The following is a 26441-nucleotide window of genomic DNA, read 5'->3' on the forward strand; positions in this document are numbered from 1 at the left end:
TCGGGTGAACGCGTCCACACGTGGTCGCGGAGAAGTCGGGCCGAACGGGAGTCCCGCCCGCCCGCGGCGTCGACCAAACAAGGCAGTCGGAGATCGTCCTTGGACCGGACTGGACTCTTGTCTTCCGCACCGACCTGCATCTTGCTGGAGCTTCTGTCCCGTCCACCTCAACTCCTCCGCTCTCCATGACCGTGTCCGCGCTTCCTCTACTCAGGCCGAACCATGTGAGCTGCAACCTCGTGCTCTCCGGCCTTCCATTCCTCTCTGCGCTGCCTCCCAGCCCGTCTTCAGCTGCACACAACCAGCCAGTCCGCATCTCGACTCACTTCAGGCCCTCCCAGCGCTCCGATCGCTCTCTGATGCCCTCACCGTAACTCTGCCAACAGCCATGGCCGCTCCCCAACCTCAGGAAATGTCCTCGAGCCCCTCGACCTCGACTCTCCGTCTTTCTCTCGGTCCCCTTGGTCGGACAGCTTCTCGACGAGGCTCCATAGCCTCGCTTTCTTCGCGTGGTCCCGTCGACAGAGAGGTCCTCCGCGAAGCCTTGGACCAGATCCACACATCTGCCTCGCGCTCAGAGTCGCTGACGACCTTTGACCAATTTGCTACCCCGCCGCCGGCAGCAGTACACGAGAGCAAGGGCATAGCAGGAGATTTGGTACAAGGGGGCCTGAGTGGGTTATATAATAGGTTCAAAACGTCGGTGGGAAGACGGAGGGATAGTGGCGGCGGTCCACCGAGTTCAACAGGCTACGATAGCGACGGCTCCATCTCCAGCACGAGGACTGATGGGAAAAGGAAATCAACCAAGAGCGCAGCAGGGACGGCCGTGTCCTCGCCGGTGCTTCTGTCGACACCAACCTCTCATCTGCAGTCTCCTCTTGTGCCCTCTTTCAAAGATGCCCCAACCTCTCATCCCTCTGAGAACCTGAATACTCCCAAAGCGGCTGCGTCTTCCTCCACGTCTGCAAACACACCTCAGTCTCCGTTGATGTTTCAAACCAAGGCTAAGCCTCTCTCTGCTCTCGCTCCTGTAGAACATGTGGCCGCGCAATCGCGTACTGGTTCGAGGTCCGAGTCGACTTCAGATCTACACCACAACAGGCGTGCGAGCAACTCTACAACGTCATCGCAACTGGACCGGCATGCACATTCCCCTGCTGATCTCCGCCGGAGCATTCCCCGGAGCCATGCACCCGAGTCGTTGGATCCTTCACGGCCAAGCCTCATACACCGCGTCTCGGAAGATGACAGCTCGAGCGTATTTGGGGAGGACGACATCCTGCTCGTCGACGAGCCGCTGCCGACCGAACCAGGAGCTACGTGGTCCAATCGCCTGGACGTAACACAGGGCCAGCCGCCCCCAGCCGTCCACAGTGCACCTCTCACAAGGAAAAACAGTCAAGTCGCACAGACAGCGCTGCTGAATCAGCCCAATGAAGCCCCTCCGAAGCTGCCAAACACTCCTAACGACTCCCTCGACGAGACTGTCGCCTCTGGTCCGATCGAAATCCCTTCGTCTGCTCAGCAGAGCGCCCAGCGGCCACCAATGGTGTCGATAGGTCCATCCCACCTCCCGGGATATCGTCCCTCGCGTGCTTCTTCTTCGGATGGAATTAGCTCTGTGACTACCCAAGTTCCGGCGCGAAATGCTTCAGCACAGCTTTCCGAGGAAGCGCTTCGCTCGGCTCCTCAGAGCAAGCAGCCTGAATTCCGGAGCGGTACCACTCTCGCCCAGATGAAGCGCAGGGTGTTGGGCAAAGAATTTTGGATGCGAGATGAAAATGCCAAGGACTGTTTCTACTGTGGCGAGGTCTTTTCAACATTTAGGCGCAAGCATCATTGCCGTGAGTTTTGTTGGAGTCTTGCGGGTGCAAGCTTGCTGACGATCAACAGGGACGTGTGGTCAGATCTTTGATTCCAAGTGCACTTCGCTAGTTTCAGGTAAAGTCTTTGGGCAGTCTGGGAACATTCGCGTGTGCAAGCCTTGCGAGGCCATTATCAATGGCAACGACGATGATTCCTCAGACTACTCGGAAGATGCAGACCAGAGTTCACTTTTCGAAAGCGAGGCAATATCAAGACAAATTGACCGCAGGGATTCGATAGAAACGGATGCTCTCAAAGGTGCTCAACCCGGCAACGAGAATTATAAGGGACGAGATCACACCAAAATTGGTGCCCCGACCATGGGGATACCCACCTCTCGGAAGCCTGGAGAAAAGCGCATGCGTTCGGCCGTTATCGAGTTTAACGCAGGACAAACGATGCTGCCACGTCCCAGCTCGTCCAGATCTTTGCGGTCTCTGAGTATGAGGCCGCTTTCCTCGTCTGGCCACAGGCGCCATCACTCCAAACACCAACATATGCGCATGAAAGATGATCGGGCGCCGTTCCATCGCCACCAGACGGAGGAGCTTGACAAGCGTTCGTTGCCAGCGTTCCACAACGACAGCATCATTGACCCGGATTTGGCCGCTTTCATGTCAGACGAGGAATCAAGCGAAGAGGAGCACCCCAACATTTTTGCAACCTTGAGTCACGACCACCACGATGCTGGCCACAGCGAGACGGGTTTAGGTGGTTTGCTCGCCGCAATCAAGAAAGGAAAGTCACGTGCAGGTGACCGGAGCATCGCAAGCCAGTTGGCTGCGCCCGCACGCGATTCGGACTCGCTCAGCATCTCCAGTCGACACGCAACCCGCTTCAACCGACGGCGCAATCTCAGCGTGAGCAGTGTCACACATCGGCCGTCACCCAGGAGAGCCAAGAGCAACAGCCTGCTAAAGCCGTTCAGCATCAGCCTCGGAAACTTTGTTGGGGGCCAATCTGGAGCTCTCCAAACGCTTGCCCAGGTCAGTGGTGGCGGGTCCAAGATGGTTCGCAGCGCTTCCATGCATGGCCAACACGCCCCTGCAGTGGAACTGAACCGAGCCAGCCTGCAGCATGTCCGCAAGCTGCTGCGACAGATGGTCCAAGATGCCAAGATTGCAAATGTCTCTAGCTGGGAAAAGGCTCTCATGCCCATTCTCTTGAGGTGCACCGACGATGTCAATCCCGACGTTCAACGCAGCGACGACATTGATATCCGACACTACATCAAACTCAAGAAAATCCCCGGGGGCAGACCTGGCGATACCTCGTACATTTCGGGCGTCGTCTTCACGAAGAATGTTGCTCTCAAGAGCATGCCCCGGAGCATACCTCAGCCTCGTGTGCTCATTGTTACCTTTGCTATAGAGTATGCACGTCATCAGCAACACTTTATGAGCCTGGAGCCCGTGATTGCTCAGGAAAGAGAGTTCCTGCGTAACCTCGTAGGCAGGATCGCAGCTCTCAACCCTCAGGTCTTATTGGTCCAACGCAACGTTTCTGGACTCGCTCTTCAGTACCTGGAAGAAAACAACATAACCGTCGTCTACAACGTCAAGCCTTCAGTCTTGAACGCCGTCGCCCGTTGCCTACAGATTCGCATGATTTCGTCAATCGACAAGCTTGCCACAGATCCGTCACACCTAGGACAGTGTCAGAGCTTCGACGTCAAGACTTACGTCCACGGTCGTGTCAAGAAGACGTACATTTATCTGTCAGGATGCAAAAAGGAGCTGGGCTGTACAATTGCACTCCGCGGGGCCGAAGTTGCGACGCTCAGGAAGCTCAAAGGAATCACAGAGTTCTTGTGCTACGTTGTCTACAACCTCAAGTTGGAGACTTGTCTGATGCGGGATGAATTTGTCCTCATTCCTTCGACGATTCACACCGAACTCAAGGCCCGCGAGCAGGTTACCGGCGCCGGTGCCCAAGTCAAGCAGCCCGCTGCATTGGAAAAGAAACAAGACCTTCTCCAAGTTCCTGGCGTCAACGAAGGGAGGAACATGGTTGCGTCTACTGATAGCGAGACAGATCCGGAAAAGGCTGCGCTGCAAGCTGATGTGCCGCATGCGTCAGCTGGTGAGGCGATTTCCGTCCCGGAAGATGTACCCATGCCCTCATTTTACGGCGACATGGTCGAAAAGCACAAAACCAAAATTCTCTCCGCCTCGCCCTTCATCCAGTTCTCTCAGCCTTATCTCTTGACGCAAGCGCGTGAACAAGAGCGGCGTTTAGAGTATCTGAAGCGTCTGCGGGACCGTTATGGCGAAGAAGACGACCCAGAAGACGAGAAGCGAGAGATTGAGCCCAATCAAGTCTTTGAGCTTGTCCAGCCAGAGATGGTGCACTCTCTCGTTGACAAGGCTTCCAGACAAGTGCGGGACTTTTTGCATGCAGTGCACGATGCCGAATACGACAAGGCCATGCACAACTACCTGACACAGAAGCGACAGTGGGAAATGTATCTCGCGGCAAATAACGACCTGTTCGACCCATACACGCACCAGAAGATTGCCGTTCTGTACAGCGTCGTCAATTCGATGACGTCGACTCCTTGCGTTGGCCCTGAAATCATCTCTCTCGAATTCTACAAGGAGCATGATCTCGAACCCGGGTTTGCTGCAGATTGCACACTCGGCCAGTATGTCGAGGATCTATGCTACACGGCGACTCAAATATGCACTGCCAACGGGTGCGGGAAGAAAATGGTCGACCACCACCGACATTACATTCACGGCGATGGCCAGATGAGTGTCGTGGTTGAGAAGTATCCATCCAAGATTCGCGGCCTTCACAACACCATCCTCATGTGGAGTAGCTGCCGAATCTGCGGCCAGGAAACTCAGACGATTCCCATGTCTGAGAGCACGTGGAAATACTCGTTCGCCAAGTACCTTGAGCTGACTTATTGGAGCACCAACTTGCATCCTCGGGCAGATATATGCCCTCACGACATTCATCGCAATCACGTGCGCTACTTTGGCTTTGCCAACACGGCGCTTCGCATTCAATATGACCCTATCCAACTCTACGAGGTCATTGTGCCGCGACCGACAGTCACATGGAAAGTCGACCGTGATCTCAAATTGAAGAACGAGCAATTTCTCAAGATTGAGGAGCGTTTGGATCGCTTCATGACTTCGGTCAAAGCTCGCATCCGCAGCATCCGCGTTGAAAGTGTGGTGCCTGAGAAAGCCGAGGCGTGCAAAGCTGAAGTCGAAAAGTTGATCAAGCGTGCGAATGAAGAGCAGGATTTCTTGAGGAGTAAGCTCCAAGACAAGTACATGGGAAGCAGGTACTACGAAATAATCCCCTTGAACAGAGCGATCCGAGCAATCCACGAAAAAGCACTGGCGTGGGATGATACCTTTGTCAAGTTCGAAAAGACATTCTTCCCAAGCGAGAAGGATATTCAGAGGCTTGCCGTGTTGCAGCTCAAGAAGATTTTCCTGGACCGCGACGAAAGCCAGACGACGGTGAACTCCATTGAAGAGGGCGTTGAGGAGGCCCCGGTTGTGCTCGACGGCGGCGAGAAGATTGACGACGAGAAGCTCAAAATCCAACCCACGCCAAGCAGCATGAGTCCGGAAGAAACAACGGACATGTTAAAAGAGGTGGTCGAGCAGGAAAACGCCGCTGAAAAGAGGGATGCCGACTCGCCTCCCGAAGCCGAGCAACAGCCAGAGACGCCATCTGAAAAGGTGCACGAAGCACCCAACATGGATCCAACTTTTGGGTTCCAGTCTCAAGCCGTGGATAGAGAAGACGTACGTCATCTAGACCTGGCTGTGTCTGCCGGCTCTCCGGGTTCGCCAAAAGGTGGTCAAGGGCAACCCACGCCGGCTCATCCCGAGTTACAAGCTTCTGCCGCGGCAGGCGACCTGTCACGGAGTTCAGGAACATCAGCTACTGCGTCGACCGTCATTCCGCCGATACCGCTATCGCGTGGCATTTCCGACATTGTCGAGCAGATGCGAGGGCATTCCGATATTCAGGATTCGTCAGACACGACGCCTGAATCTCGCATACCCAGACTGTCGGACATTCCCAAGCGTGACGTGGGGTCAACTCTTCTGAACCGGACCCAATCAGCAACAGGCATGGCCCGAATCCAGCAGCAAGGCCTAGCTGCGCCTTCAAGCAATGGAGCCAACTCTTCGGATGGCAAGTCGGACACGGGAAAGCCAAGCTTTGTAGAGACTGCCCGCACACTCGAGGAACGCATGTCGAAGCGACTCAGTAGTCTCGGTGGTACCTTGAGAGCCAACAAGTCATCAATGATTCCGCGGTCGATTCCCAGCAAGCAGCAAAACACCAAGGTTTCGACTCTTGCGAAGCATTTTGAGCAGCTGAGCAAAGAGTTTGAAAGACAACGGCTGCGGGAACGCCACCAAAGAGCGGCAAAAAGTCGTCAGGCACGGGCGTATCCTCTTGCATCGTCGAAACCCATTGTCGAAGTGTATAGAGATGCCCGCGATGCCGCTCAAGAAAGGGAGACTGATGAAGACTTGTCCGGCACCAGTCCACCACAGAGATCCAGTGCTGATACCAGTGCTCTCGACGAGAGTGGCTACACTTCAGCAACAGAGCCCACGAATGAATCACGATCCTCGGCTGAAGAGCATCCTGCTGACTCAACCGAAATTGTGAGGCCTGTTGATGGTGGTGAGAGTGTCACCGACTCTGCAAGTCTTCATCTCACTTCTGACGCCGAGGCCGAGGCAAGTGATGTTGATCACAGCCTCCTCGAAGACATTGGCATTCCGGATATCGGCGATGATTCACAGAGTCTGCCCACCATGGACTCCTCCATGGATCTCAGTGTGGATCTTCCCAAGCACGAAAAGAGTTTTATGATGAAGATGCTCAACAACTTTTGGTCGGAACGCTCTGCTAGCGGCTGGACCCCTCTCGACTATCCATTCGCTCCCATCGAGCACGTATGGGAAGATTCAGACATTATCGTGCGTGAGGACGAACCCAGCTCCATCATAGCACTGGCCCTTTCGAGTGCAGACTACCAGGCCAAGCTCAAAGAATTTCGGTTTGAGCCAAGTTTGAGCGAAGCTAGCGAGTACGATCCGGCTATCATCGAAGACGAGAACATTGAGCGGAACCTCCGACACAAGTCCAACACCAACATCAAGTACGTCTTTCAAAATAGGGGCGTACGGGCGACGTGCAAAATCTTCTATGCTCAGTCGTTTGACGCTCTGCGCCGCAAGTGTGGCGTTGCCGACCGGTTTGTCGAGTCTCTGTCTCGCTGCTTGAAATGGGATTCCAAGGGCGGCAAGACCAAGTCCCTCTTCCTCAAGACCCTAGACGACCGATTTGTGCTCAAGTCGCTGTCATCGGTGGAGGTCAATGCCTTTTTCAAGTTTGCCCCGGACTACTTTTCTTTCACCCATCAAAACCTATTCAACAACCTGCCGTCGGTGATTGCCAAAATGTTTGGCCTATTCCAAGTCACCATTAAGAATCCAGCATCAGGCCGCGACTTTGACTGCTTCATGTTGGTCATGGAGAATTTATTTTACGACCGTGGCAATGATCTCCGGCGGTTTGATCTGAAGGGCTCGATGCGCAACAGAAAGATCCAGAGCACGGGCGAGCAAGATGAGGTGCTTCTTGACGAAAATTTGGTTGACATCATCTTCGAGAAGCCAATTTTCGTTCGAGAACACACCAAGAAGACGCTCTCTTTGAGTGTCTACAACGACACGCTTTTCTTGTCTAAGCAGAACGTCATGGACTACAGTCTGATGGCTGGATTCAACGATGCAGATAGGGAGATTGTTGTTGGCATCATAGGTAAGCCCTTCCAAGCTAACTCAGGTGTTTGGTACTAACATTTGGACAGACTGCATCCGCACCTACACCTGGGACAAGAAACTGGAGACGTGGATCAAAGATCGCGGCAAGAATAAGCCGACAGTCACCAGTCCCAAGGACTACAGGCAGAGATTCCGTGTCGCCATGTCAACATATATCCTGCAGGCCCCAGATTTTTGGCATGCGTTCAACACGACGGCTGTTCAAGCCCAGGCGCAGGCCCACGAACAGAGCAAGTCGAATCTGCTGCACGGAGGTGGAAGTCATCTGGAGCCCGTCGACTCCAACAAGGGAAGGGACCAAACTGGTGGCGAGGAACTTTTGCAGGCGCAAGATGGCTCGACAGTCCAAGTTGAGTGAGTGAAGACTGCAGCGTAGACGATTTCTTTTGCTCTTTCTTTCCTGTCTTTCACGATGCAACGTAGATGGCGGCCTTTTGACGAGCACATTCGGCCTTTTGTGCCCTGGATTTATCACGGGATCAGGCATAGCGAGGCGCATCATTTGGGAGGATTGACTTGTCTGCTAGCTCTTTTGCTCGAGATATGATAATGGTTTTAGGGGAGTGAATAATGCACGACTTTTTTCTTGCCCCAAGAGCGGATTCCCTAATTAGGAAGGCAAACCACGTCAAGCTGCGACGCGAAACTTTATCCAAACTCTGGTCAGTCGTGCTTGCAGCATCCCACCTTTGGATCCTGCCAATTAGCGGGTTTAGCGGGGCGTACCGGTATCTGCGAGTGACAGGCGTTCGTTGCTGTCTGCTCCGCAACTTGCGATGGTGCAAGCGGTCACGTGTGTTTCGTCATCACGACCAACCGTAGACGGCTTAAGAACACCTCATGGCTTTTGATTTGAAGAACAATCAATTGTTGGCGTGTTACAGACTCAGGGAATCGGGTGGTATTTTCTTCGAGAATTGCAAACTTCGACTAGTCGTGGAAGCTTGTCTTGCTGCCAGTAAACTCTTATCTGGAACCGCCTCACGACAATGGTCACGCCAACAACAAATGGCTCTTACGGGACTGCCAATGGCAGCGCGAAGCCCAAAAAGAAGATGATTCTCAACGCCTTTGTCGAAATGTGTAAGTTTGCACTCCAAACAGAAGGACTATTCCCAACACCACAAACCAGGCAGCGGACATCAATCGCCGGGGCTCTGGAAGCACCCAGACGACGAGTCGATGAATTTCAACAGTGTGCAGCACTGGATCAAGCTGGCGCAGCTGCTCGACGAAGGTGGGTTCCACGCCATGTTCATCGCCGACGTGCTGGGCGGATACGACGTGTACCGCGGGCCACGCAACCTCGACCCGGCCATTGCGTCTGGCGCCCAGTGGCCCGTCAACGAGCCCGTCCAGGTCATTCCGGCCATGGCGGCGGCGACCAAGAATTTGGGCTTTGGCGTCACCGTGGCGACGACGTATGAGCAGCCGTATCATCTGGCGAGGAGGTTGAGTACGTTGGATCATCTGACCGGGGGAAGGTGAGTCGGCTTTTTCTTTTACAATGGCTCTTCTTGAGTCGTTGTCGTTTTTAAATTCTTACTGCGGATTCCGGAATGCGGTTCCACGGAATGGACACATGTCTGACGTGAATCAGAGTTGGCTGGAACGTGGTAACCGGCTACCTGGATGCCGCAGCACGCAATCTGGGAATGACGTCGCAGCCCGACCACGACGACCGCTATGCCCTGGCAGAAGAGTTTATGGAAGTTGTGTACAAGCTGTGGCAGTCGTCATGGCGCGAAGACGCCGTCGTGCTCGACCGCAAGACGGGCATCTACACCGAGCCCAGCCGCGTCCGCGAAATCAACCATGAGGGTAAGCACTTTACGGTCCCAGGGCCGCACATCTGCCAGCCGTCGCCACAGCGCGTGCCCGTCATCATGCAGGCGGGCACGTCCAAAGCCGGCACGGCCTTTTCCAGCAAGCACGCCGAAATGGTGTTTGTGTCAGGACACAGCCCAGCGGCCTGCGCCAACTTTGTCAAGACGATCCGCGAGGGGGCCAAAAAGTCAGGCCGCGACCCGCAGAGCATCAAGGTGCTGAGCAAGATTGTCATCGTGGTGGGGCGGACGCAAGAAGAGGCCGAGGCCAAGTACGCCGAGTACGCGTCGTATGGCGACACGGAAGGCGCGCTGGCCCTGTTTGGCGGTTGGACCGGCTACGACATGGCCCAGTATCAGGACGACGAGGAGCTGCGCGTCGTCGAGACCAACGCTATCCGCAGCTACATGGAGGCGCTCGGCAAGCACCAGCCCAAGGTTGGCAAGTGGACCAAGAAGGCGCTTGCTGAGAACGTCTCGGTTGGTGGACTGGGTGGCACCATAGTCGGCTCGCCCGAGCACGTCGCTGACGAGCTGGAGCGCTGGATCGAGGAGTCGGATTTGGATGGCTTCAACATTGTGGGTCTCCTATCAAGAAGAGTTTCGTGGAAGTTGCAACTGACCATTGACACAGGCGTACGCCATTCTGCCGCAATCCTTTATCGACATTGCCGAGCTCCTGATTCCCGAGCTCCGCAGACGAGGCATCTTCCATGAAGGCCCTCAGGGCGGCACTCTTCGCGAATTCATTTCCGGCAAAAAGGGTCAGAACCTGCCAGCGGCAGACCACCCAGCATCAAACTATCTCTGGAGGGCGCCGTCGAGTCAAGAGAATGCCTCGAAGCCCTTTTCTTCCGTTGGAGCCGCATCGCCTACAAGAAGCTCGAAACCGTTCTCGAGCCTGGCTCAAGGTTTGGCCGGCGGCAGTCACCCATCTGGCAGTGCCAGCAGCTCATATGTGAATGGTGCCTCTCACGGTTCTGCAGCTTTCAGCGGTTTATCGAACGGGGTCAACGGGGTCGGCGCAGTAAACGGAGTTAATGGGGTCAAACCTGCTGCACCGACGCAGTCGACGAATCAAACCAACGGCATTGGAGGGAAGAAGAGCTTCAACAATGTGTTTGACTTTGGCTTTGATTCTCTTTCTCTCCGGATCGACTGAGTGGAACGGAAGTCACGTAGTCAGTCTTGTAGTAATGATTAGAGCAAGGCTTGGTAGCAAAAAAAGATAGTTTGCCAGAAAGCACCACTACATACGGGAGTTATTGTGATTTTGATGCTTCTACCCTGTCTGCTGTGGTACATTTTGTCTGTGCACGTATGCAACAGCCCACTGTAAGCGAGAGCGAAATAACGGTTCAACCGGGTCTGCTTATACCTCGAGCTTTTGCATCTTGTCTGAATCTTGCCCCGCATCCTAGAATATGCTCTTTCTTCTTGAAGTGACAATGGATGTAAGTGGCAATAGTCGTGGAGTACTTCTGTATCGTTCCTCTGCCCCGTGCGCACTGTAGCCACGGCGGCCCCAGCTTACTTGTGGGTCAACATATCACTTGTTGACTTGTTCAAGGCGTGGATTAAGTGTAATAGAGTGGTTAAATAGTGTGAGGCAACTTTGGAGTGCAAACTGCCCCCAGTAAAAAGAAGTGTTTGTAGGATGGAAAACATGCCAAAGCTTCAACCAAAGCTCATCCAAGCTTTCCTACAGATAAATCAGGGTTCCCAGGGGTACTTTCCAGCCTGGAGAAGCGCCAGGGGTCCAAAAAGTTCCGCTTCTCTGCACCCAGCCCACATGACTGACAAAACACCAACCAAAAACAAAAGAAACTTCTCGTCTGAGACGAGGCATGGTTGTACTCTCCGACGGGGAATCGAACCCCGGTCTCCCGCGCTTGCACTACGCTGTAATGACAAGCGGAAATCATCACCACTAGACCATCGAAGATGTTGTTGAGAAAGACCTCGATAGATTTTATTATAATTTGCAAAATTCTGACGTTTCGGGAAGGAACAACTGTCCGCTGACCATACAGAAAGAATGCTAGAACTCCAAAGAATATAGGAAACTTATTTTGAGCACTTATAGAGAGATTTGATTTATTGGGTACTCTGTGTGGACATATCTGACTTCACAAAATCTGGTGTGGGCTAGGTTTCGAATCAGGAAACTGCGTGGTCTCCGCGTGATCCCGAATCTGCATGCGCACCTTCTACTGATGCAAACGACCAAGGTCTTCCTCTGCTTTCTTCTACTGCTCACTTCCACAGCCTTATTCTAGCGTTATTAAATTTACTAAACATCCAGACCTTCTTTATGGTAGCAGCAGCCTGTCGGCTTTCTTGTTTTCTTTGTAACCTAGACACCTCATGTAATCCCTCTTTTGCAACTTGTGCGCGATGGACAGTTTACAGTCTTCGACCAGCTTCACTAATTCCGCCTCCCAGAGCAGACGATATACTCAGTGCGTCCGCAATCTAGACGGTGAGATCACTTTGCGCGTTAGCCAAATTGTTTTTACTATTGAGAAGGATCGATCAACGAGAATTAGTACAAAAACTAAAGCAGAGGGCGGGCCTCGCGCCTGAAAGTCTCGCACGCAAAGCGCAACTCAGAATAGCAAATTGGTCCAGCAGAGCCATCTTGGAATGAATGAACTAGAAAAGGTCTGGGGAATCTCTCAATGACCCGATGGATCACTCACGTCTCTTTGGAGGATCCGGATCGGAATCACACAGTAGGGAAGATAGAGTGAGACCAGGTATTTGAAGTCATGGCACCAAAAAATGCAGAAGATAGGTAACTAGAGGAAATTCGCGTCACCATAGGAGCTTTGTCAGGAAGCATACAACTCTTGAGCAGACTAGGGGATCAGGAGCATTCAATTCCCTGAAGCGATGAACATCAGAAAGAGCAGTCAAGCGGCCCATGTAATTACTTATTTACTGTTCAATGAGTAGAGATGCAACCTGAAAATATCGCCAAGCGCATGCATGATTTTGAGAGAAAGCCAAATGATCTAGGGAATGCCTGGCTCCCCCTTCTCGCCAACTTTTCCTTCAACACCACTGTACGTGAATCCCGCTTCGACAACTGGCTCCGTCTGGGCCGTTTCGCTTCGACTTTGCAGTTCCGCTTGTCTCTCCCATTCCATCTCCTGGGTATATTGCGTTCCAAGGGCCGACAGAAATCCCTCGGCGTTCCCCAACCCGCCGAACCTGTTCATGCTCCTTTCAAACACTTCTTCATTTCGGAAAATCTTATCGTATGGATTTGGATGAGCTTGGACATAATATGCGGCACCGAGAATCCCAACGGCAACTGAAGCCAGGAACGTTGAAAAGCCGTGAATCAGTGGCTCTGAAGGTGCGTACAACTTCTTGCCTGGTGGTGGAATGATCGGAGAGGGGAGAATCCAGCGATTCAATCCAGGAATCATCGCCGTGATGTTATGGGCAATGTTGGAGATTGCACCAGTTGCCGTGACTGGCGCAGACGGTGCCCATGGAAGCAGCAAGCCAAGCTCCCTGCGGCCTTGAGTGATGAGTTCGGGGCTACGGCGAAGGTCGTTCAGCGCCATAAAGTCCGAGGGCTTTGGACTTTCTGCCCCGACTGTCAGCGAGCGCATGCGATTGATGTACTCCTCAAGGTGCAGATAACGGGTCCTGATGTGATCTGACAGCCACGGAGATGGCATGTCGGGATACAGCATTAGTGCAAGGTATCCGAACGCCAGACAATCTAGGGTGGTTGGGTGGTCGCTCTTGACCAAAAACTCCTTTTCCTCGAGAAGGGCGTCGAGCGGTGCCAAACAGTCATCAGCAACTGCTGCGAGCTTGAAGCGCTCCGCGTACTCTGGCTGACGCAGAAACCCCCTCAGACCTCTACCCTTGCCAAAGATCAGACTGTTGCGATATGGTGCCGGTCCCTGCTCCTGGATGCCAGCATTTCTTTTGGCAGCCGAGAAGCTGTCTTCCACCACACCCTCATTGTCCGCGAAAGTATCCAAGTCAAGGTCGTTCAGTCCCAAATGCTGTGTTCGCAACCGCGCAGCCTCCCGACGAGCCCCAGGGACAGTATAATTCAAATGTGCCGGAAGGAGGGTTGTGAATGCGGGGGAGGTTGCCGAGTAGTAGTTGGCAGATGAGACGTAGAGGTTTAGGTCGACAAGAGGCAGCGCGTTGGCGCGAAGGAACGAGGTGTATCTAGCAAAGACAGCGTGTTAATAATATCCCCTGGTCAGAGAAAGCACTCCGATACGTACGCGATGATGTCGGCGCGTCTCCTCTCGCTGAGCTCTTCATCAAGTTTGCGCTCGATGGCGCTGTGCTTTTGAAGGTATTGCACAATGGCATGAAATCCACTGATCCAGGTTGGTCCGTTACGTAGCGCAGGGAAGGCTTCTAGTTTCTTGCATTAGCATTGGGCTCTCTGGCAAAGCAAGTCTCCTGAGACGCACGCACTGTTCGGGCTCAGCGAAACATCGTGAGCGGCAACAACTGCCCAGGCTCCATCGCGCAGAGTCTGCTGCGCATACGCGATGGCGGCGATGCACTCTGGGTCCACTGAAGGCAGACCAAAGCCCGGACCCCAGACGTGCAGCTCCAGAACCATAATGTCGGTGGATGCGGGATGTGGTGTTGAAGCAAGAGTGCTGTTGCAGGGGCGGGAGCTTCCATTTTGCGGGACGCTCAGATCCTCCGCGAAACCTCCGAACGTCATCGCAGCTCCGCAACTACCACTCGCCTTCATCAACTCCGCAACTCAACGAATCCAAACACAGAGAGCCTCGTCAATTTCTCTCTTCCTCGAGCTAAACAGTTCAAAGCCTTTCATCCCGCATCTTACGTTGTCCCGGCCCGCAAGTCGGCATGGCGCCTATCCGCCGCTACCTCCGAATCACAAGGCACTCTGCCCTGGAAGTGCGCATATACCTGGACAACCCTGCCTACGGCGATACTTGGTTGCTTCGCCAAACCGATCCAGCCTTGCCACGCATAATCGATGCCGTAAGGCCTCTGGTACTCCCCAAGTTGTGGGAGGAAAAGGAACGAGCCAAAGGCAGAGGTAAAGGCAAAAAAGGTGTCAAGGACGTGGTAACTGGAGGTAAGCATAAAACAATACCATGACAAATGACATCATATCCCAGGTGGGCGGCAATGCTTGGAGGTTCATGACTGGCAACTTTTTTTCCGAATACTGACAAAGTCTTGCAGATGACTTTGAAGTTTCCATATTCCTCACAGATAATTCCACGCCTCATTCATTGCTCACGAAGAACAAGAAATTCAACGACAAGCCTCGACTCAAGAGCAACTCTGGCAAGTTGACCGGCTGGCTCGTTACTGGCAAGACGGTTGAAAATCCGGTTGATTTGGATGTCGAGAAACCACAGGAGACAATTACGATCATGGACGAGGAAGAAGGTCAGCCGCTCTCACTCTCCGAGATACCAGAAGCACCAACCAAAGGAAGCGATGGGCAACCCATAGGCAGCCCTGAGGGGCTCTTTGTAAACGAAAATTCCAGCGAATCCGAGGATGCCTCAGGACCCTCATCTCGTCGAGGAAAGAGAAAGCAATCTGCATTGGCCGATGATGATGAAATAGAGGGCGCCAAAGAAGACAAGAAAAAGCTTTTGCTCAATACATCATACGACGGATTCAGTATCTATGGCCGCATCCTGTGCTTGGTCGTCAAACGTAAAGGCGCTGCAGCAAAGGGATCTGGCACCGCCGGATCGACGGCACAGGCTCCCAGCAGCCAACAGATGATGGAGAATTGGGTTTCCACGCAAGCCGCCGCCAACATCGGAGCCGAAGAAGATGGCGATGATTGAGAATCGAAGATCTCGAAAAACATGCTTTCAATCAGAGCCTGACCGGTTTCTGGGCCAGATTGCGAACCCTGGCCTCGTAAATCAGCAGGTTCAGGTACACCAGAAGCGAAATGACCACGCTTGTGTCTTCGTGCTGAAGAAAGACATCCCTTGCGATACGAATGTCCAAGAGCACAGCCGGCCTCAAGGGTAGGCGATCCTTGCCAGGCATTAGGACCAAGTTCTTCAGGCCAGAGAAGCCTTTGGGAAATGGATCTCATTTCACATTTCCTGGCGCCGCGCTGAGAGCACAACGTTTTCGATCCGATGCCACGAATCGCTTCCGATATGCAGGTACAGAGCGCCGAACTCGTGCTAAGCCTTGAAAACCTCGTCTCACATCAACAACGGGCGAGATTATAGGGGGATGCCTTGAGCAGCTGTTGGGATCCCATGTCTTCCACCAGGCACATCCCTGTCCAAACATGCCCTCTGTTGCCCGTCAGGCAATACTGTCCGTGCGGCTTGGCCCTACGCATCTCATCTGGAGATTCTTCGCTTGACACGCCTGTGGGACGAGGCGATGCGCGCTCATCCTTGCTTCGAGAAGTTTTCTGGAAGGCTTCCTCTCCCATCAACGCCAATCCTTTCGTCACCTCTCATCTCTTCCGCCACCAGCGGGTCAACGGCCAACGATCAGTGGGTCTCGTGATTGTGTTCGCCTTGCGAGGCTCTACCGCTCGGCGTCTCTTGTTGTTGCAACGCCCACACGTGGTCAGTTCCTGTGCCTCGTGTCTTCACCGAAACAGATGAACGGGCAAAAAAGGGCATCAAATTCCTCTCACCGAGTAACGACACCGTGTCTCAACCAAACGCTCAAGACGCCTGTGCCGATCAATCCGGCCGCGCGGTAGAAGAATTTTCTGGAAGGCAGACTCAGGGTCGCTAGGCGACTCCACGCGTGTAGCCATTATATGAGACGCGCACACGCGTTGGCCAACTCGAACTGTTTGGTCCTTACCCCCTTTGTATCTCACTTTGAATGCCCTGGACGCCGACGAACGTCCTTTGAAAGGCATCCTTGACTCGTTTGCGGCAAAGCTTCGCCGGAGTTCGAATGAGCTCTGGAAGGGCCACGGAAGCGGTCTGTTTGTGACTCATCGTGGCCTACGTAGCAGTTGCACACCGCTCGAAAAGTGAGGCCGCTATCTGTGTGCGCGGTCCAATCATTTCATGATTATTCTCGGCGTCGGCAGGACTCGTTCGAGCAAAGGGAGCGGTGAAGCTGGAGCATGTGCAGAACCTTGCTCAAGCTGCAACTCAACAAGTTTTTTGATGTTTGGAGTTGTCTCGGAAACTCGCTGCCCTGTCAATAAACATTGACGTTGGTGTGACGGCAGGTCGACTGACCGCCTGTCCGCGAGATCCGGATCGTGTGCCTGGTGTCGTGGCAATAACGCGGTGCGGACAAACATCGGTCGAGATGCCTTATTCGCAAGGCGCCGGTACGTCCTTGTCTGTGGGAAGCTGAAACCCACGACTGAGAGAATGCCTTGTGAGGCATCTCAAGAATGCCCATCAAACTGGATGCCTAAGGACTGTCGTCAATCTGACATGAATCCTCAGAGTCGTCGGCAAGGCTGCTCTGGCGACGCGTGCTCTTGATGACTTGCATGCCTTCACACAGACGAAGGCGATCATACGCGTCTGAACAGGAAAGCAGATCGACAATCGAACGACGCTCGAACGATGATTCTGCGCGAAATTGCGTCTCTGTCCTCTTGGCGCGGCAGTTTTCTCTCTGCGGCTGAGATGAATGCGGAGAAGTGGAGTCTTCTATGCGGGTGAAGTGGCTGGTGCGGTGCATGCTGATCAGTCAGCTCCAACGTCAACCACACTCCATTCCAACGGCAAAATTGCACGATGGCTTTGAGTTTGGCAGAACCAACGAAAAGTCTGGAAGTTATCTCGCGAAACCGGTTTCTCAGGCGTTCGTGGAAGCACCAAAGTGTAAAGGACGGAGCAACATAAGCATGTCTAAAGTCAAAGTCAAGACTGACTTCAGCAACATTCAGTAAGCAGCTTCAGAGTCAGAATGTGAAGCAAGAGCAGTTGAATAAGCGTATGGTCCAATCAGAAAATGCGGAAGATAATTAGCATGGGAAATTCAAGTCTATCATCACTCACCGCACTTTCCGAGCAGCAGACGAGATAGCGTTCTGACTGGATGCGTTTTTGAGCGACTATCTTCTCGTCTTCGCTCCCTGTCATTGAGCGACCCCTCTTCTTTGAGTTACCTGGGCCGGTGGCTCACCACTCAAACACATGCAAGCGAGCCTGTTGCGACGAGGACGACCGGACCGAGCAGAGACAGTATCATGAGACCAGGCAGTTCCCGAGAATCCACGCACCCGGATACGCGCGGACACGACGGGCCAGCCTGCCCAGCCAGCCAACCACTGCAAGGTACGAGTAGCGCGAAGGTTTTCCACCCACCTTCTCTGCATGTGGTGCCGCGAGCCGACTGCCAGCCAACCAACCAGTCAGCCTTGCCAACCGTTGGTTCCCCTCTCATGACGACAGTATGTGCCTGAGCCGTTCTACCTAGCTGCCAAGCATCACACCTTACTACCGCCAGTGAACCTACACACACCCAGCCGAGCCGAGCTGTGACTACCCACCCACCCATCCATCACGAACCGAACAACCAACCAATCAACCAGCCTCCCTCACGCCCCCGGACAGTGGCGGGCAACCGAGTCAAGCTCGGTACTGACGTTGACGTCTATGTCGTCGTGTCGGTTTTGTCACCTCACGCATGCCGTCTGTTTCGCCAAACCCAAACTTTCCCGCTACCGCACCTCAAACAGGGCAGTGCAGCGGTGCAGCCGTGTCAGTGGGCAAAACGAAACGAAACGAAACCACCAGTCTGTCTCGGCCGTTGCGGCGGCGGTTGTCGCACCGAACGAACAGTAGCAAGCTGAACTGAATCCAGTGTCGCGGTTTCGATCCTCTCTCAAATCATTGCGAGCATTGCGAAACATGTTGGATTGAAAGATGCTGTGGAATTGCGTATGTAGCAACAGCAGGCGGACAGGCTGGCAAGAACAAACGCGTCACGCCCGGCGCGCGCCTGCAAGTGAGGCATCCGCAGGCAGGCAGCACAGCCTCTCTCTAGCTCGTGTGGTTGTCCCTCGGCGTTGTCCCTCCACCTCGTCGTCGTCTTTGCCGCATCGTGCCGCATCGCATCGTATCGCAGCAGCGCATCGTATGGCATCACCCCTCAAGCTTCCCCAAGCGTCGCCATGGCCGCCGCGGCAGTGGCAGTGACGGTGACGTTATCATCGAAACCCGGTTCTCCTCGTTACAGATGGACCCGACGAACCTGCGAAGATGTATAGACCTACGTCAGCATCATCTGACTTGATTTGATTTAATCCCGCCTCGCGTTTGCTCTACCGTACCGTACCGTGCGTAGCCTCTGCCGCGGTGAAACGAGGAAATCAGACGACACCAAACGACAACGTCGCCGGAGGCAGGACGAAACAGGGCGGCGGGTCGAAACAATGCAGCAGCAGTTGCGGCGGCGGCGGGAGGCTGTGGCGCCGGCGGGGCGGGAAGGCTGGGCTGTGCTAGGCTGGACAGCGCTGCGCTGGGCATGGATGACTCTTGATTCTGTGACAAGTTACAGAGTGGATGGAGCAGTGGTGTGTGTGTGGCTGGGCGAGGTGAGCTGCTGGTGCTGTTGCTGCTCTGCGTCAACAACTTGCTCAGCCAGTTTGGGACTACGATTAGACAGCACGCACGTTGCTTTGCAAAGCTGGAGGTGAAGGCAATCGAGACATGTCGTTGTGCCTGTGCTGTCAGGGGGTGGGGGTTGCAGTGTAGCAGAGGCCACAACACCTTCCGCTCACCACGGACATGCTCACCAAACCCGCCTGCTCGCCCGCCTCCGGCAACAGAAGCAACAATAGAAACAAATCCATCAGCTCCGGCCGTGCAGACAACCAAACAAAATAAACAGCCGAAACAAAAACGTCGTCAGGCACCACCAGCACCAGCATGTGGCAGCGACAGGCAAAACAGGGCAAACAACCAGGCCGGGCAGGCAGGCAGGGCCAAACAGGCGGGCGGGCAGGCGGGCGGGCGATTGAAACGCCGTTTCAGCTAAAAAGAGCAGCAACCGACGAGCAAATGACTAAACGGAGCGGAGCGGTAGTGGCTGTTCCTGGCCACTTACCACCCGACAAGCTACGTTACGGTAGCCACCACATGGGCAAGCTGGGTAGGCACTGTAGGCGGTGTGCAAGGAAGCTTCTTCTCCTTCTCGCCCGTGGCAAGCTCGTACCCGCCGCTGTGGGCGTGGCGGGCAGGGAAGATGGCTGGAAGTGGGGAGGGATGGGTGGCATGGAGCGAGGGGAGGGGTTAAGAGCAAGAGCATGAGGTTACGTATGCTCTTGCCTGTTCGTCGATTTTTGGCTTTGGTGTCTGCGTGTTTCTTGCCGGGCGATGACAACGATGGCAGCGCAGTCACTACCACTACGTCAAGTGCAACTGCGGCAGCGTACTGTATACTGACCATATAGCCAGCAAACACGCGGCGAGCGATGACGAGAACGACAAAAAGGAGAAGGGATGAAGAAGCAGAAGGCGACGACAGAGAAAAAAGTTCACGTCCAGAAAAGCTTAACCCTGCTCGCCGCCAAAGGATAGCCCATGAGCAGCCCGAGGAAAGCAAGCTGACAGCGCCAGACGAAACTCCGCGGCAAGGTAGGGATGAGCTCAGGAGAGGTGATGAAGATGGTATGAGGATTTTACCTCCTTGCCATTGTTTATCTGTCCTTCTATCCGTTGTTTTGATGAGAGTGAGATTGAGCGTCGGGGAATCAGAGTGTTGTCGTCTGTTTACATGCTCGTCGAGACGGCGGTCCAGCCAAAGTGAAATTGTTGTCATATCGGCGGCTGTTTACTTCATGTGGGTGCACTTTATCTGTCAACGGCGATCTACCGCAGACAGGGGCAGCTCAGGAGTTTCTGGGGTTTATGAAGCGTTGTAAAGGGAAGCAAACACACGGAAAGAGCAGGCAAGGAAAACAGCAGAGCCAAACGTGATGAAAGGCATTCAGTCAGCGTTTGGGACGCGACAAAAAGCATAGGGCGAAAGGGCCAACTGGTGTCCGAGCTGACCCCGGATTTGCATTCACCTGCCAGAGTAAGCGAGCATGGAGACGGCAGCGGGCGAGCTAGCTCATGATTCCCCGGTTTGCGAGGACGTCCGCCGGTTCGCGCTTGCTCAGACTTTTTGTTTGACTGACCGTCCATGGTGGGCTTTTCCTTCTCCTCCTGACCGACTGGGGGCGATACTCGAACATCACCCGACAGAACCTCTCAAATAGGATTTTCGCGCTGCTGGGACCGACAACTGACGAAAGGCCCGGGTGAAGCCGCCGCAGGCACGCGGTACGTACTGGTCGTACAGAGCTGCTCAGCTCAGAACCCCATTGGCAGCGGTTGGGCGGCTGGCATCAGACGGAACGGCAAACCCAGCTTGCCCAACCGAGGAGAGAGCACGTTTCAGACTGACGATGATGCGCAAAATTTTTTTGCTGCATGTTTAGTTGGCCGCTGCAGTCTGTGTACACACACCTGTTCCTACCACACCTTTTGCGTGCATGACGCTGGAGCGCTGTCTGATTTGTCGCGACGGACAAAAGACGTCAAGTGCAAAGCTTACCGCTCAGATGACCCCCTCTGCTCCACTCGACTTATCTCTCGACGCGTCGTTGTCGTCTTTCTCGGCGAAGAAACTTTCTTTAGCATTTGGCGACACGGTTACGGGTTAAGGCCACCTGACTGTGCCCGAAAGGGGTTGGGCGCAGAAACGGAAAGGAGTCATTGGAATGGTGTTGCAGAACCAAGCCGACGGGACTCGTTGATGACAGCAGCCGACGGGACGAGAGCATGGATGAACGAAAAGGCAACGGGCGGAGACGAGGTGAAATCCCCGGACATGCTCGAGGCGGACGGGACAAGGAGAGATGGGAGATAGCCGCACATGCGGACCCGAGAAGATCTGGAAGTCAAACGGCCCCCGCAAGCAACCGCTCTTCGGCGCCGCCGACTGGACATGAGCGGAAGCGAACAGCGATCCTGTCGAAGATTCACGAGGCCACGAATAGGACAGCAAGGCGCGCCACATGCCCCGTGACGCCAGGCAGCAGCTGCGGTCGAAGTCGATGGCAGCATGGCGAACAAAGCCACAAGCCCACGTGGTGGGGAGAGCGCTCGAGAAGTATGCAGGGGTGATGGCCTGTGGGGATGCTGATGAAGTCGGCCACAGATAAGACAAGACGGTTCTGGTGGGCTGGGCCAGAGACGAAGAGTCATGAAAGCATTGATCCTAGAGCAGATGATCCGTACCGTGCCGCAACTCCTATCGACAGTCAATGCGCGCAGTGGCCTGTTGGCTTCAAGGTAACCAAGGTCGGGTTTGGGATAAGGTGCATTTTGCGGATGCCGAGCTGGGCGGGCACGCTGAAACACTGCAGCATCCGGGCAACAGAGCAGCAGCAGAGAAGCCGAGTCGGCGGAGAGGGTTGGCAGACGGATGGTGCCTGGCGGACCCTGAGGGGAGCGGCTGGAGTCAAGACCCGAGTGCCCAAGAATGCCCAAGAGGGCTCGTGTGCCGCGTTCCTGCAGCAGCGTCGACGGGCTGAGCTGGAGAGCGGTTTCGAACATGGCATTGCGACGTTCTTGGGACGTCTCACGGCCTGGAGACGGGCTTTTCGTAGCGGCTTCCTTGGAAGGGCCAGGGTCCAGGGCGTAGTGCTAGTCAGGAACAGCCGTCCAAGGCGCTGGGCAGGCGTCGTCTCGGTCGAGCCACGCAATTCTACGAAACGGAGGGCAGCGGTTTCTGCATCAACAATGGAGTCGGCTGTGCCCGCAGACGTGAGTGACCTGTTGTAGAAGCGCGTGGAGAGATGGCTGGGGCTTGAAACGGTAGTCCAGGTGGGGCCTGGAGGGGAGACCGACCAGGGTCTTGAGGTGTTCGTCCCAAAACGGCATGGGCGGCGGCCCAATGTGGTTTAGAGCCCCTTCTGGGGTACCCGATCGGGCGGAGGGTGAAGCTTGACCGAGATATTGGTTATGCGGCCCATGTCCTGACGACTGCATGTCCACTAATAGCGACGTGTTGCAGAGGCACAGCCCAGGGCCTTGGATTGGATTGAAGTGGATCGAACGACGGAGATGAGCACAGTTGGACGAAAGCGTTGATCGAGTATCGAGTTGGAAGTAGCTGAGGCAGGCTGATGTGCTGTACGTGGAAATGCCTTGTGCTCATCCCCCAGAATCGAATCGGGGCACATGGCCTGTGAGGGTGACATGGCGATCTTGGAGTTGCATGTCAGATTGCTGGAGGCGGCGCTACCGGACGGCGGTGGTTGAGGCTAGTAGCCGTTCACGCGGGGCCAAGGAACAGAGTGCCGTGGGGGCGCAGGAGGAAAGGAAGGCGACCCCTGAAGGACCGTTTAGCGACGAGATGCAATCCAGGTCGAAAGCATTTTTGGACGTGTAAAGATGATGTTGTAGTTGATGCAATGACGACGGCTCTGCAGGGAGCTTATCTGCTCTGGGCAGTGCAGGGCAGGGCAGGGCAGGGGCAAGCATGACGTGAGCGACATGTCGCCAAAGTATGCAAGGTAGGTCATGTACAAACAGGCTGTGTGGGAAGAATGCGACGATGAGTCAAGAGTCGAATCGAACAAGACTTGGAGTTGATGGCAGCTTGTCGGCCGACGCGTCACAGAGAGGTCGTCGACGTGTGGCGGTCACGTCAGATGGTTGAGAGGAACATGAACCAACCTGAGCTGAGCTGAGCTTGGCCCGAAGTAGGGGCCGACAGCGAGTAGCGGTCTCAATCTCCGGGCATGCCCAGTGCGCGAAGATCTCGAACCTGCAGAAGGGCGGGAGAAGGAGAGCACGAGCAGTGTGGAGAGGACAACCTCTCGAAGCTGACTGCCCTCGGCGCCAGCCATGAAGCCACTAGAGTCGGTCCGACGAGTATCCAAATCATTCTCGCCCGGTCGTGGTGAAACCTGATGTCACTGGCTTTGGAGTCGATTCTACGGTGCATGCATGTGGACGACCCATCTGCAGCTGAAACATGCAGTCGAATGTTTGATTGTTTGCAGCGCAGCGCAGCGCAGCGCAGCGCAGCACTGGACAGGGACCCCGACAAGGACCCCGACAAGGACCCCGGCCACGGGCACGGTTCAGGCACTGCGGTGCCGGTCAGCCCGACAACTGACCTCCGCTGAAGGAACTAAGTGCCCGTGTCGTGCCTTGCGCAAGCCCTTGGCCGCCTCACCAGCATGGCCCCAGTAGTCGCCCAGCAGGGGCCCCCAAGAGCTTATTACACCACTGTCCGAAACGGCATGCCTGCCTCACACCATTCCAAGCCCAAAAAGCCATAAATACCATCTGTCCGCCCTGCCGCTTACGGTTGAAACATCTCCATCATCACCACCATCACTCTTCACTCCACTCGTCCACACAAGACTCAATCTTCTGCTCCACTCCACACTCTTCCTCTACCAACAACCACCAACACTCCTCCTCCACAATGCCGGCCACCGCTCACCTGCCTCCCTGCCCCGGCCCTCCTCCTACCAGGCCTCTGCCTCCTCTCCCCAAGAACTAAGCCAACGTCTCAATCCGGCTTCGACCAACCTCTCTCCTCCGTCTCGGCTTCTCTCGCTATCCACATGACCGCCTTTTGACATTCGGATCTCCTTGTCACCCTAATGGACATTACACGACCCCACATCTGGTGTTTCAGCGACCATCATCTACCAACGCCGACCCCGGCCAATCATTCTTATCACGTTGGCTCATTCAATGGCCTTCGGTAATATCAAAACGGCCATGACCGCCCTGCGCGGCCTCTGCGGGACCTCGCATGCCTGATACCCGCAACTGCAAGGGTCCCAGGCGCGAGTTCGCTACTCCACGCCATGCGCCTCGCCGCAAGAGTGCCTCTCGCCGATATCATATGGGCCTGCAACCGCAACCCCTCCGTCACATGGCCGGCCTCTCTTGGCGCCTCCCAGACGTTTGCGTCGGGCATGCTCTGCGCTGCCCTGGCCCGTCTGCTCCAAGACTCTACCCTCAACCTTGTTCTCCATCGAAGTTCGACTTCGCTGCAGGTCCGGCATTGTCGACCTCGGGCGACCCTGGACGCCTTCGCCACACCTCTCTCTCTTTTCTAATTAACGAGCGCCATTGGCGACTGTAATGCATCATCGGCGCCGGTTGGGTGGGGGGTTTTCTGTCATGCTGCATCATTCCATCATGGCTTGTTCACGCGCTTCATGCGCCTTGGGGGGTTATGTGGTTTTCATTTTCATAGCAACACTCTCGTGAGGAGGATCATACCCGGGCAGATTGTACGCGCCCACTCCTAGTAACTGAATATCAATCGTTCCAAACAGATACTTCATGTACAGAACTGTGCCTCGTGACGATCATCTTGATCAAGTTTCTGTGGCACCCCGGCGCCGTCGTTTCACAAAAACTGCTCCTCACGGCCGACGCGAAAAAAGTATCCACTCTCCAGACCAGGGTCTTTTGCTCAATCCGTACCGAGCTGCGTGCCAATTGTTAATGCGCGCACCTCACGAGCGCGATAGCCGCATTCCAATGGCAAGGCAGGCTGAGGCGGCTCGATGCAGTTATTCAGTCATGCAGCTGCATGCCGCGGGGATCTGATCTGGTGGGGGAGAGGGGCCACGGCCGACTGACTCTGAGATGGGCTGCAGGGCTGCAAGAAGATGATGGAATGCTCGTCCACCGTCCGAGTCAGAGCATTGCCTTGACTTTGTGAAGATGGATCGCCATTGGATTGTCTGTGGGGAAAGGACGTGGGCTGCCTCTCTTCATGTCCAAACCTGCTGCACCCCTGCCCTAAGGAACCAAGTCGACCGGCCTTCCGTCTGCCTCTCCTCGTGACTGCATCTCCGCGGTTGCCGCACCTTTTTTCCCTTCTTCATCGTCTCACCGCTCGTCCGGCAACCTCATGGCCCGAGGCACAATGACCTACCTATCCATCAATCACGCGCCCGCGCAAACAATCGTCTCCGAACGGCTCCGGCTGCCAAGGGTCGGTACAGTACGCACGACGGCAGAACAGTGGGCGCTGCCACGTTGCTGCGAAGACGAGGCCAGTCGTCCGACGCGCGCTGCATCATGCATCACATCAGCTCGCCGTGAACCTAACCCACGTGTTGGCCACTGTCGTCAGCACCTCACATGGACGACGGCGGAAATTCCTCGCAACGACCCATTCTGAAACGCGGACAGGCCAAACATGATGCAAGCTGATCATCCTCGCCACAGCCGTCTATCATTAGCAGCAAAAGGCAAGGTAACGTAGGAGGCTGGCCGCAATGGATGAAACGGCGCGTTCGTCTCGCGAGCGCCAGGCCGCGTCTCATGCTGCTGCTCCCTTGGCTCCTCTCGTCCAACTGCTTCAGGACCCTGGAAACCTCACCCGCTGCTCATCAAACCCCCGGGCATCCCGCCCAGCTTGCATCATGGCCAATTCTCATTTGCGACTTGCGCTTCGCTGCCCTGCGTGTGCCTGATTGCGCAGCGCCTCTTGGGGCGCGTTCCTGGCTGCTCTCCACTAGCTCATCCTTGCCGCCGACCCTTGTTTTAGCAACCGTTTTACGCCTCCCACCAAACAGGTGCCGTTGCTTCAGCGCCCCCAAATCTGACCCGCCGCCCTCTGAGGCTCTGCCGCGCGCTACGTCCAGGCGTTTGCTTCCTCGCCATCAACAAAGACTGCCAAGCTCGCTGCCTGGACAAGTCCGTGATTGGAGTGTGTTGCGCTGCGGCACAGTCGTGGCCGTCGGCTGCAGGGATAAGGGGATTGCCAGTGGGGAGCGTACGATTTGACACCAACACCACGACCAGTCCAACGCCACCTGCCACCGCCAGCCGCAGCGCAGCGCAGCGCAGCGGCCACGTCTCCTGAAGGAGCAATATTCCAGAATGTTCCTGCCAAGACGCTAGAAGGACGCTCTGACGGAGCA

At 55.1% G+C, this 26441-nt stretch overlaps 6 protein-coding genes and 1 non-coding gene across 7 annotated transcripts; 4 read left to right on the plus strand and 3 right to left on the minus strand.

Moving 5' to 3' along the window:
• The first annotated feature begins 80 nt into the window (after positions 1 to 80).
• On the plus strand, positions 81 to 8299 carry J3D65DRAFT_639606 (uncharacterized protein). The gene is made up of 3 exons (XM_066801727.1): positions 81 to 1847; positions 1897 to 7683; positions 7733 to 8299. Exons 1-3 carry the CDS (start codon positions 389 to 391, stop codon positions 8062 to 8064), a joined length of 7578 nt encoding a protein of 2525 aa, XP_066650874.1. The 5' UTR covers positions 81 to 388; the 3' UTR covers positions 8065 to 8299.
• On the plus strand, positions 8300 to 10810 carry J3D65DRAFT_639609 (luciferase-like domain-containing protein). Its single transcript, XM_066801728.1, has 4 exons — positions 8300 to 8789; positions 8839 to 9190; positions 9307 to 10111; positions 10167 to 10810. The coding sequence occupies exons 1-4, from the start codon at positions 8696 to 8698 to the stop codon at positions 10692 to 10694; spliced, it is 1779 nt and encodes a 592-aa protein (XP_066650875.1). The 5' UTR covers positions 8300 to 8695; the 3' UTR covers positions 10695 to 10810.
• Positions 10811 to 11388: 578 nt separating this feature from the next.
• J3D65DRAFT_t146 lies at positions 11389 to 11477 on the minus strand. Its single transcript has one exon. It is a non-coding gene; the product is annotated as a tRNA-Asp (tRNA).
• Positions 11478 to 12442: 965 nt separating this feature from the next.
• J3D65DRAFT_639611 (Tom37 C-terminal domain-containing protein) lies at positions 12443 to 14170 on the minus strand. The gene is made up of 3 exons (XM_066801729.1): positions 13994 to 14170; positions 13795 to 13933; positions 12443 to 13735 (listed from the first exon to the last, which is right to left on the minus strand). Exons 1-3 carry the CDS (start codon positions 14142 to 14144, stop codon positions 12550 to 12552), a joined length of 1476 nt encoding a protein of 491 aa, XP_066650876.1. The 5' UTR covers positions 14145 to 14170; the 3' UTR covers positions 12443 to 12549.
• Positions 14171 to 14401: 231 nt separating this feature from the next.
• Positions 14402 to 15369, plus strand: J3D65DRAFT_671737 (uncharacterized protein; the record flags this gene model as incomplete). Its single annotated transcript, XM_066803418.1, has 2 exons — positions 14402 to 14636; positions 14747 to 15369. 2 exons carry the CDS (start codon positions 14402 to 14404, stop codon positions 15367 to 15369), a joined length of 858 nt encoding a protein of 285 aa, XP_066650877.1.
• Positions 15370 to 19743: 4374 nt separating this feature from the next.
• Positions 19744 to 20508, plus strand: J3D65DRAFT_639622 (uncharacterized protein). Its single transcript, XM_066801730.1, has one exon. The coding sequence runs from the start codon at positions 19956 to 19958 to the stop codon at positions 20403 to 20405; it is 450 nt and encodes a 149-aa protein (XP_066650878.1). The 5' UTR covers positions 19744 to 19955; the 3' UTR covers positions 20406 to 20508.
• A 484-nt stretch (positions 20509 to 20992) lies between these two features.
• On the minus strand, positions 20993 to 22176 carry J3D65DRAFT_137609 (uncharacterized protein). Its single transcript, XM_066793958.1, has one exon. The coding sequence runs from the start codon at positions 22084 to 22086 to the stop codon at positions 21241 to 21243; it is 846 nt and encodes a 281-aa protein (XP_066650879.1). The 5' UTR covers positions 22087 to 22176; the 3' UTR covers positions 20993 to 21240.
• Positions 22177 to 26441: the final 4265 nt, after the last annotated feature.

This window comes from Phyllosticta citribraziliensis (genome assembly GCF_038025025.1).
Source record: "Phyllosticta citribraziliensis strain CPC 17464 chromosome Unknown J3D65scaffold_13, whole genome shotgun sequence".
In the NCBI taxonomy this organism is placed as follows: Eukaryota; Fungi; Ascomycota; class Dothideomycetes; order Botryosphaeriales; family Phyllostictaceae; genus Phyllosticta; species Phyllosticta citribraziliensis.

What these genes read in the sequence shown, in the direction of transcription:
- J3D65DRAFT_639606 (XM_066801727.1), top strand. Translation starts at nt 389, where the DNA reads ATGGCCGCTCCCCAACCTCAGGAAATGTCCTCGAGCCCCTCGACCTCG. An exon ending in TAGGCGCAAGCATCATTGCC is followed by an intron (nt 1,848 to 1,896) that starts GTGAGTTTTGTT and finishes GACGATCAACAG; the next exon opens with GGACGTGTGGTCAGATCTTT. An exon ending in GATTGTTGTTGGCATCATAG is followed by an intron (nt 7,684 to 7,732) that starts GTAAGCCCTTCC and finishes ACATTTGGACAG; the next exon opens with ACTGCATCCGCACCTACACC.
- J3D65DRAFT_639609 (XM_066801728.1), top strand. Translation starts at nt 8,696, where the DNA reads ATGGTCACGCCAACAACAAATGGCTCTTACGGGACTGCCAATGGCAGC. An exon ending in GATCATCTGACCGGGGGAAG is followed by an intron (nt 9,191 to 9,306) that starts GTGAGTCGGCTT and finishes GACGTGAATCAG; the next exon opens with AGTTGGCTGGAACGTGGTAA. An exon ending in ATTTGGATGGCTTCAACATT is followed by an intron (nt 10,112 to 10,166) that starts GTGGGTCTCCTA and finishes CCATTGACACAG; the next exon opens with GCGTACGCCATTCTGCCGCA.
- J3D65DRAFT_639611 (XM_066801729.1), bottom strand. Translation starts at nt 14,144, where the DNA reads ATGGTTCTGGAGCTGCACGTCTGGGGTCCGGGCTTTGGTCTGCCTTCA. An exon ending in TGTTTCGCTGAGCCCGAACA is followed by an intron (nt 13,934 to 13,993) that starts GTGCGTGCGTCT and finishes GCAAGAAACTAG; the next exon opens with AAGCCTTCCCTGCGCTACGT. An exon ending in AGACGCGCCGACATCATCGC is followed by an intron (nt 13,736 to 13,794) that starts GTACGTATCGGA and finishes TGTCTTTGCTAG; the next exon opens with ATACACCTCGTTCCTTCGCG.
- J3D65DRAFT_639622 (XM_066801730.1), top strand. Translation starts at nt 19,956, where the DNA reads ATGACGAGAACGACAAAAAGGAGAAGGGATGAAGAAGCAGAAGGCGAC.
- J3D65DRAFT_137609 (XM_066793958.1), bottom strand. Translation starts at nt 22,086, where the DNA reads ATGTTCGAAACCGCTCTCCAGCTCAGCCCGTCGACGCTGCTGCAGGAA.